The sequence below is a fragment of the Pelobates fuscus genome, chromosome 13 (assembly GCF_036172605.1).
Source record: "Pelobates fuscus isolate aPelFus1 chromosome 13, aPelFus1.pri, whole genome shotgun sequence".
NCBI lineage: Eukaryota > Metazoa > Chordata > Amphibia > Anura > Pelobatidae > Pelobates > Pelobates fuscus.
The window spans coordinates 84,613,636-84,623,754 of NC_086329.1; the positions used below are offsets into that span (position 1 = coordinate 84,613,636).

At 46.8% G+C, this 10,119-nt stretch overlaps 1 protein-coding gene across 1 annotated transcript in view; it reads right to left on the reverse strand.

The window, feature by feature from the left end:
• KCNJ9 (potassium inwardly rectifying channel subfamily J member 9) overlaps positions 1 to 6,466 on the reverse strand; it is a 28,209-nt gene extending 21,743 nt beyond the window's left edge. Inside the window, exons 1-2 of the mRNA XM_063439203.1 lie at positions 6,001 to 6,466; positions 3,508 to 4,458 (exon numbers count right to left, since the gene is read on the reverse strand). Coding sequence (XP_063295273.1) covers positions 3,508 to 4,420 — 913 coding nt within the window. The 5' untranslated portion in view covers positions 4,421 to 4,458; positions 6,001 to 6,466. The remainder of the gene's footprint in view (positions 1 to 3,507; positions 4,459 to 6,000) is intronic.
• Between the last annotated feature and the right edge of the window lie 3,653 nt (positions 6,467 to 10,119).

The following is a 10,119-nucleotide window of genomic DNA, read 5'->3' on the forward strand; positions in this document are numbered from 1 at the left end:
AGAGAGCCTCAGGCGGCTGCAGCACTGCCTCTCTCGTCATCTCCCCTTCCCTGTAGCGTGGTTGAGCTCCTCTTCCTCTTGTCAGTCCGGCTGGGTACCACGCGGTACATGAGATTTAGTTTCCTGTTCCCGGCCAGACTGACAGGAAGTGCACCCTGAGCTCGGCCACGCTACAGGGAAGGGGAGGTGAGAAGAACATAGGGAGGGAGGGGGAGTAAAAAGAACATAGGCGGGGGAGTAAAAAGGACACGGGGGGAGGGGAGTAAGAAGGACACAGGGGGAGGGGAATAAGAAGGACACAGGGGGAGGGGAATAAGAAGGACACAGGGAGGGTGGGAGGGGAGTAAGAAGGACATAGGGAGGGGAGTAAGAAGAACATGGGGAGGGGGGAGAGTAGTAAGAAGAACATAGGGGGGAGTAGTAAGAAGAACATAGGGAGGGGGAGGAGTAAGAAGAACATGGGGCAGAAAGAAGAACATAGGGAGGGGGAAGGAGTAAGAAGAACACGGAGGGGGGAGGAGTATAAGAACACGGGGGTGAGGAGATGAGGAGAACACAGGGAGGGGGGAGGTGAGGAGAAGGGGAGATTACGAGAACACAGGGAGGGGGAGGTGAGGAGAAGGGGAGATTAGGAGAACACAGGGAGGGGGATGGTGAGGAGAAGGGGAGATTAAGAGAACACAGGGAAGGGGGTGAGGAGAAGGGGAGATTAGGAGAACACGGAGGGGGGTGAGGAGAAGGGGCGATGAGGAGAACACAGGGAGGGGGTGAGGAGAAGGGGAGATGAGGAGAACACAGGGAGGGGGGTGAGGAGAAGGGGAGATGAGGAGAACACAGGGAGGGGGGTGAGGAGAAGGGGAGATGAGGAGAACACAGGGAGGGGGTGAGGAGAAGGGGAGATGATGAGAACACAGGGAGGGGGTGAGGAGAAGGGGAGATGAGGAGAACACAGGGAGGGGGTGAGGAGAAGGGGAGATGAGGAGAACACAGGGAGGGGGGTGAGGAGAAGGTGAGATGAAGAGAACACAGGGAGGGGGGTGAGGAGAACACAGGGAGGGGGGTGAGGAGAAGGGGAGATGAGGAGAACACAGGGAGGGGGGTGAGGAGAAGGGGAGATGAGGAGAACACAGGGAGGGGGGGTGAGGAGGAGGGGGGTGAGGAGGAGGGGGGTGAGGAGAAGGGGAGATGAGGAGAACACAGGGAGGGGGGTAAGGAGAAGGGGAGATGAGGAGAACAGAGGGAGGGGGGTTAGGAGAAGGGGAGATGAGGAGAACACAGGGAGGGGGGTAAGGAGAAGGGGAGATGAGGAGAACACAGGGAGGGGGGTGAGGAGAAGGGGAGATGAGGAGAACACAGGGAGGGGGGTGAGGAGAAGGGGAGATGAGGAGAACACAGGGAGGGGGGTGAGGAGAAGGGGAGATGAGGAGAACACAGGGAGGAGGGTGAGGAGAAGGGGAGATGAGGAGAACACAGGGAGGGGGGTGAGGAGAAGGGGAGATGAGGAGAACACAGGGAGGGGGGTGAGGAGAAGGGGAGATGAGGAGAACACAGGGAGGGGGGTGAGGAGAAGGGGAGATGAGGAGAACACAGGGAGGAGGGTGAGGAGAAGGGGAGATGAGGAGAACACAGGGAGGGGGGTGAGGAGAAGGGGAGATGAGGAGAACACAGGGAGGGGGGTGAGGAGAAGGGGAGATGAGGAGAACGCAGGGAATTTCCAATTGAAAAGTTTTATGCACATTATATGCAACAGCAGTATTAGCACTGTAAACCTTTTTTATTTATATAAAGTGTAGGTGAACTTAAACTGTATGGCTATGCTGTGGTTCCTGTAGGCTTTGCGTATTCTGCTTGTGTTATGTATACTGCAATTGCTTTGTATCTTGTATTTGTGCGTATATGAGCTATTATATTGTATTTGTTCATTAGTAGTTTATGGTATCGTGTATGATACATATGAATGTGGGCTGTGTATGAGGGCTGCTTGTGGAATTGTGTGTGGATGGATATGTCACATTGTGTGTTAGGTAGTGTATGGGGGCTGTTTTGGGTTTTGCACGTGAGAGGCTGCATGTGGGATTGTGTGCATGTATGTAGATTGTTAGTGGTGTTGCGTTTGTGGGGATTGTGTGTATGTTTGTGTGTGGGCTGTTCGTATTATTTGTATGAGGGGAGGCTTATTCTGCAGGTCTGTGTATATCTAGCAGTGTGGGTGGCTTCCGTGGGTTCCAGTGGGGACCAGCCTGGGCAGGTACAGGTCAAGGACAGGAGCTGCAACATCAGCTGTGGGCTGCTCTACTACAGTGTGGATTCCCATTCACAAGTGCTGGGAGGAAGTGATCTAAGTGCTGCAATGCAAAAATTGAGGATTGTCATTCACTACCTCTTTGTATTAGCAGATATCTGAAGTTTCACTGAGACTCCTGATAGGCCAGACCCTGTTTGGCTCTAGCAGCCTGGAGTGCCGTGGAAAGACACCTCGAGTGCCGTGCATGGCACTAGTGCCGTAGGTTGCCTACCCCTGGTCTACACCATCTTATACGCCTTACTAACTCTACCCTTAGACATGGATATTTTAGCCCGTTGAGATTTATTTCCAAAATAAACAGGAAAAATTCAGCATTCTCTACATGTCATGCGTTTCATCTGTCAATGTTCTTGTTTTAAACTATTTTAAATAAATGGAGCATTGTAGGAATTTTTTCATTTTTTATTTGAAGTTGTGTGACATCCAGAGAATTGACGGTTCTCCTTTAATGTCTTAAACTATCTGCAACTCATTGCTGTGTATAATCACTTGTCTCTATAATTAATGTTATACAGAGTTAACCTTGTTTGATAAGGACGGGTTACACATAATGCTCGGTTTCTTATTTTTTTCACTCACTCATTCTCTGAATGTATGAACCAAGTCAAGTATTTCCCTAGAAGGCTTAGCTGACCCAAGACGGACCCTTTCTACAGCCTAAGAGTATCCAGCGGCTGAACTGCAACAGTGGCAGTTTCAATACCCTCTAGAACCCACACTCTAAAATTGCACAATGTGGATATGTTAGAGACTTGCTCTGAGACTAAGCCACATGGGGCAAGGGTAGCTGTGGGCATCTGCCATGCAAAAAACTCAACCAGACATGGAATGCACCATTATGAAATCATCGCTCTGAAACCTTTGCTCTCTGCACTGTAGTACTGAAAGAGTTAGTATAGTGTGTATAATTAGAACTAAACATTAATTGTCTTGGATGTTTATGACTGTATCTGCTGGTGACCTTACAAAGGGTTCCTTTGCTTAGGGCAATATCACTGAATCTCCTGGTCTCTTGGGTAAATGTTCCTAGGCTAGGGGCATTATGAACATGCCCCCTGGTCTTACTGTCTGAGTCGTTTTCTTAATGTAATGTGATTATACCTGCTGGTGTTATAGCTAGGATTTATTATGCTTTTTGCAAAGAGACCCTACCGGCTAAATTTAACCTTTTATTTCGTTAGAATAGGAAAATTTAATTGTACCTGTAGCTTCCACCATGCCTTCCAAGATTACCACAATCTCAAAATCATCCTTCTCTAGTTGTCGTTTGGATATATCCCAGAATGGACTGTGCTCGTTGATTTCATGGCTAATGATGAGAGGTGATACCAGGAAAAGGCGATCATCTCCAGTCTCAAACCCTACATTTATGTCCGTTTGGTTGAGCGGGATAAACTCTCCTTCCTGTGTTTGTTTGGACTTTATGAGCTTGGCTCTAATGGAGGCTTCTACAATGTGTGAGTTGCGCAAGTCTCCAACTCGGAACATCAGGCAAAGTCGGTCATCCCTTTGAGAGATAATTGCATGCGAGGAGAATACCAATGTTTCTGCCCTTTTGTTGGGTTGGGAGATCTTCACAAACATGCAACCCACCATGAAAGCATTTACCATGGAACCCAAAATAGCCTGGAGAAGGAGCAACACAATTCCCTCTGGACACTTATCTGTGATGACCCGATGGCCGTAACCTATGGTGGTTTCTGTCTCAATGGAAAAGAGGAATGCAGAGACAAAGCCATTAAGGTTGTTGACACAAGGCGTCCATGATTGGTCTTCTAAGTGATCCAAGTCCCCACGACAGTAAGCAATAAACCACCAGATAACACCAAAAAACAGCCAGGTGATGGCGTATGCAAGACTAAAGACTAAAAGGCTCACTCTCCATTTCAGGTCCACTAGGGTTGTGAAGATGTCAGTCAGATAGCGATATGTCTCTCTGACATTTCCATGCTGGACGTTACATCGACCATCTTTTTCCACGTACCGCTGCCGTCGTCGTAGTTTTTTATCCGCTTTCTCAGCCTTTTCAGCTTTCTTGGTTGCGTTAGCTATGGATTTAGCACTGATGATTGGGGCCCCAGGTACTGAATTGTAGGCCTTATTATCCTTGGTCATGGTAGCCAAATTCCAATATACTGGGTCAGTGTTAAAATCTACAGAAAAATATAAAATTAAATTGGATATGTACTCGACTGCAAAACTTTATCACCAGCTATAAACATGGAGCTTTTCTTATAGCCTTTTCCTCCTGTGAAATGATAACCTATCTTTTTAAAGAGCTTTGTCTTTAGCCCAATATTGGTATTGTAAATCTGGTGCTATTATTTAAGAGGATGAAGCGGACAGACCTCTGGAGGCCTTTTGACCTGTTCTGGCTCTTATTGATCCTGCACTTTCCTCAGCTAGAATTTAGGGACAAAGACGTCACGCTTCAACGAGACAATTAACATACACGATCTCTAGGGAACGGTTTACACCATATTGTCTGTTTAGACTAGAACTGGAGCTGTCAACACACGCAGAGTGTTTGTTCATTAACGCCTGCAGAAAAACTAATCATTAGATTTTTCTATGGAGATGAGCCGTGCAAGATGCTTGATCTCATGAACGTGCAAGGATATTTCCTAGCTATTCATCTGAACAAGAACAAGCCTCCCAGGACTCATCAGCTATGCTGGTTCAGTGATGTATGTCCAAACAGTCAGCGGAGTATCTACTATACCCTTGCAGAAATTCATCTATAGTGTGGAGTTTATAGTGCGGATCTGTGGCGACATCTCCGATGTGGCAGTGCAAGTGTTAAAAAAAAAAATCTGGAATACCATCAACTCCCATTCCAATATTTAATTTTTCTAAATTTAGCACAAAAGTCTGTATGTATATACATATATACGTGTGTGTCCTCTCGCTCTACCCATGCACCCCTGCTTCTCCAGTTGCCATGGAAACCACTGTGAGCTATCATGTCGTCTATAAAGACAAGGAAAGTGATGGTTTTATTGCTGTTTACTGCGTTCTCCATAGTATTATAATCAAGTTCATGGATTATAACATAAAAATCCCCCCCCCCCTTAAATTCCTTATTATATCTAATGTATAGATCGTCCATGCAAAGGCAGGGGTCTATGTACTGAAAAATGTCTATTCTCCACTAAGCCCCCCCCCCCCCCCCCCCGGCACATATTACATAACAAGTGGTAACAGTTTTGACATTAGCTCTCTTAATAAACATGAATATTGGGATTTTCTCGTCATGAGTCTAGAGAGGATGTGAAAGGTGGACATTCCAAGCAGTTATAATAAATACAAAATAAAAACATTTCTGCTCTTGAGTTCTTGATAAATTGATAAGCTATTACCCAGATTAAATTCACTGTGGGATTAAGCGTGATGATGTGAGTGTCAAGTGCAAAAATACACAAAACAAAAACAAAAAATTATGAAACACAATTTTGCCATTAACAGAAGCAGCAGATTTACCTCTGACCCATCTCTCTTACAACACATCCTAAACCTCAAAATTAGCCCCCCAGTCAAAGAATGGAAATCATCTTATGTCTCGTTGCCTTTTGTTTGTACGGGGGATGAGTTTGAGGGTTAAGCAGAGGCACAAGAATAAAGCATGAATGGGGAGTTAGGAAGACGGAAAAGAGAATGGATTTTAGTTTTTTTATTTTTGTTTTTTTAGAACGTACCTTGTTAGAAGTAAGAAAGCAACTAGCTCCTTCATTTCAGAGTCCAGGGTCACTGCGCCGCTGTCTAAAAATAGACTTCCTGAGCAGGAATCATGGCATTGGAAAAGGTACCCAGCCTGTATCTTTCCAGGAGGAATGTCATGTGTATGTGTGCGGAGGGAGGGAGGGAGATTGGGGGGGAGTAGTCACAGCCATTCCTGGGGAAGGTGCCCAGACTATCTTTCAGGAGAGAATCCTTGTGCGTAGGGATGTATGATGACCAATTAAAGCCTTTGACGGTCACAATTCCCTCTCTTTCAGGAGAGCTGCCCTATCTAGGGGTGTGAGATGCCCCTATCACATCCTTTCCTGGTTAAGTTGCCCAGTCAGCAGATACCCTGAGTGGAGGGATGAGAGGTACCCAGTCATTGTTTTTCCAGGTTAAGTCGGACAGCTTGTTTTTTGTCCCCCGGAGAAATGCCCTGTGTGGAAGTATGTAAGATGTCCTGGTTAAGATGTCCTGGTTAAGATGTCCTGGTTAAGATGCCCAGGTTTTATCTTCAAGATGCCTTGTATGGAGGGAAGTGACATGTCCAGCCACAGTCTTTAATGGGTAAGGTGACCACAGTATCTTTCCAGGAGAGATGCCCTGTGTGACCCTTCCTGGATAAGTCTGTATCTTACCAAGTGAGATGCCCTCTATAGAGGAGGGTGAGATGCCCATGCAGTTTGCTGGTTGAGGTGTCCACACTTTATCTTTCCGGATAGATGCCAAGTGGACGGGGATAAGATACCCAGTCACAGTCTTTCCTGGATATGGAATTTTTTTAGGAGAGGTGCCCTATGCCCATTTCCCTGGGCTCCCAGAGCTGTGTACAGGGAGATATTGCAATATGAAATCTCCCAGTGAGCTGTACACACTGTCATGGTTATTAAAATAGAAGCATGTGTTAGTGTGTGTGGGTGGGATTGAGAGTGCCAGTGACACACAGAGGGTGTAAGGGACAGGTAAGGGAGGGCACTGCTCTTGCAATCGCTGCTTGTGTACACTTTGAAATTGTGAACGAATCTGTAGGAAAACAACTGCTGGGTTTAAGGTTTTTATTTTTAAAGATCAAGCACACTCTGCAGGACTGACATCCCCCATGGTTTCATTGTTCACAACAAGCTGTGAGGTTGATTTTTTTTGGAAAGACAATGGGCAAGCTTGGAGTGCAATATGTTTTAATCTGCTCAGCATGGCACAACACAGCACAGCACACAACACAATACAGCACACTACACAACACAATACAGCACACTACACAACACAACACAGCAAAGGACAACACAGCACAACACAACACATTACACAACACAGCACAATGCAATGTAGCACACTACACAACACAGCACAACGCAAGGCAGCACAACACAATGCAGCATACTACAGAACAGCATGCTACACAACACTGCACAATACAGTGCAGCACACTACACAACACAGTGATACACAACACACTATAATGCAACACACTACACAACACAGAGCAATTTAGCACACTGCTCAACACAATGCACCGTACTACACAACACACTACACAACATAATGCACCACACTACAGAGCACAATGCAACAAATCATACTACACAACACAGCACAAAACAGTGCAGCACACTGCATATTTTTGCTGCCTCCAGGTAGGCGTGGCTATATTGCAAACTCCTCCCCTTCACAAACATAACACTTTTTAACTACACCCATTTCCTATGGAGACCACTCCAACTCTTTGGGACCCCCAACTATACAGGGTAGTATGTTACCCACTTCCTACAATGCCAGCTTTGCTCCAAAAAACTCATTAGTGCCATCTTTGTGCCAAGTGCCACCTCTGTCACTGTATAGCTACCCAAAGCCACCTGTGTCCCAAAATAGCCTATCAGTGTGATCTTTTTCTCAACATAACTAATCCGTGCCATCTTTGTGCCCACGTAAATTATTAGTGTACTGGGTGTGCACTTCCTTTTAATCCGGCCGGGTACAGGAAACAAAAGCTCCCTGTACCCGCGGACCATACAGGGCTCGGCCACGCTACAACATAGGTAGAGGAGGGTGGGGGGATAAATGGAAAGGGAGGGGGGAGGTAATAAATTGACAGGGAGGGGGGGTAATAAATTGACAGGGGGGTAATAAATTGACGGGGGGAATAAATTGACGGGGGAATAAATTGACAGGGAGGGAGGGGGAATAAATTGAAAGGGAGGGGGGGATAAATGGACAGGGGGGGATAAATTGACAGGCAGGGTGGGGGGAATAAATTGAAAGGGAGGGTGGGGGAATAAATTGACAGGGAGGGTGGGGGAATAAATTGACAGGGAGGGTCGGGGGAATAAATTGACTGGGGGGGGAATAAATTGAAAGGGAGGGGAAGAAATTGACAGGGTTGGGGGGAAAGAAATTGACAGGGAGGGGGATTGATGGGGTTGGGAGGGGGAATGAGAGTGGGGAGGGGAGAAGAGAAGAGAGTGACAACGGGGGAGACGAGAGTGACAAGGGGGGGGAGACGAGAGTGACAAGGGGGGGAGACGAGAGTGACAAGGGGGGGAGACGAGAGTGACAAGGGGGGGAGACGAGAGTGACAAGGGGGGGAGACGAGAGTGACAAGGGGGGGAGACGAGAGTGACAAGGGGGGGAGACGAGAGTGACAAGGGGGGGGAGACGAGAGTGACAAGGGGGGGAGACGAGAGTGACAAGGGAGGGGGGGAGAAGAGAGTGACAAGGGAGGGGGGGAGAAGAGAGTGACAAGGGAGGGGGAGAAGAGGGTGACAAGGGAGGGGGGGAGAAGAGAGTGACAAGGGAGGGGGGGAGAAGAGAGTGACAAGGGAGGGGGGAGAAGAGAGTGACAAGGGAGGGGGGGAGAAGAGAGTGACAGGGGGGGGGAGAAGAGAGTGACAGGGGGGGGGGGAGAAGAGAGTGACAAGGGGGGGGAGAGGGGGGAAGAGAGTGACAAGGGAGGGGGAAAAAATTGGCATCCATCCAGGGCCGCCATCAGAAATTTTAGGGCCCCTGACACAGCTCAAGATCTGGGCCCCCTGGGCCAGCCCCGAGTCCGCCCACAATGGATGAAGTGTGTGTGTGTGTGTGTGTGTATAGTGGATGTAGAATGAGTGTCATGGATGCAGTGTGTATAGTGGATGTGGTAGGTGTGTCATGGATGCAGTGTGTATAGTGGATGCAGATTGTACGTTTTGTGTAATGTATGTAATATTTGTATGCATGCATTAGATGCAGAGTGTGTGTAGTGAATGTAGGTGTGTATAGTGAATGCAGAGTGTGTGTTTTTATAGTGGATGTAGTGTGTGTACAGTGAATGGAGAGTGTGTTTTTGTAGTGGATGTAGTGTGTGTACAGTGAATGCAGTGTGTATTTTTGTAGTGGATGTAGTGTGTTTGTAGTGAGTGCAAAATATGTATAGTGCATTTAGTGTGATTGTCGTGAATGCAATATGTGTATAGTGAATGTAGTGTGTTTGCAGCGAGTGCAAAGTATGTATAGTGATTGTAGTGTTTGTAGTGAGTGCAAAGTGTGTTTAGTAAATGTGAGTGCAAAATGTGTATAGTTTGTGTAGTGTGATTGTAGTGAATGCAAAATGTGTATGGTGAATGTAGTGTGATTGTGGTGAATGCAAAATGTGTATGTGAATGTAGTGTTTGTAGTGAGTGCAAAGTGTGTTTAGTAAATGTAGTGTGTTCGTAGTGAGAGCAACGTGTGTATAGTGAATGTAGTGTGTGTAGTGCAGAGTGTGTTTAGTGAATGTAGTGTGTGTGTGTAGTGCAGAGTGTGTTTAGTGAATGTAGTGTGTGTGTGTAGTGCAGAGTGTGTTTAGTGAATGTTGTGTGCGTGTGTAGTGCAGATTGTGTTTAGTGAATGTAGTGTGTGTGTGTGTGTAGTGCAGAGTGTGTTTAGTGAATGTGGTGCAGAGTGTGTTTAGTGAATGTAGTGCAGAGTGTGTATAGTGAATGCAGTGTTTGTAGTGAGTGCAAAGTGTGTTTAGTAAATGTAGTGTGTTCGTAGTGAGTGCAACGTGTGTATAGTGACTGTAGTGTGTGTAGTGCAGAGTGTGTTTAGTGAATGTAGTGTGTGTGTGTAGTGCAGAGTGT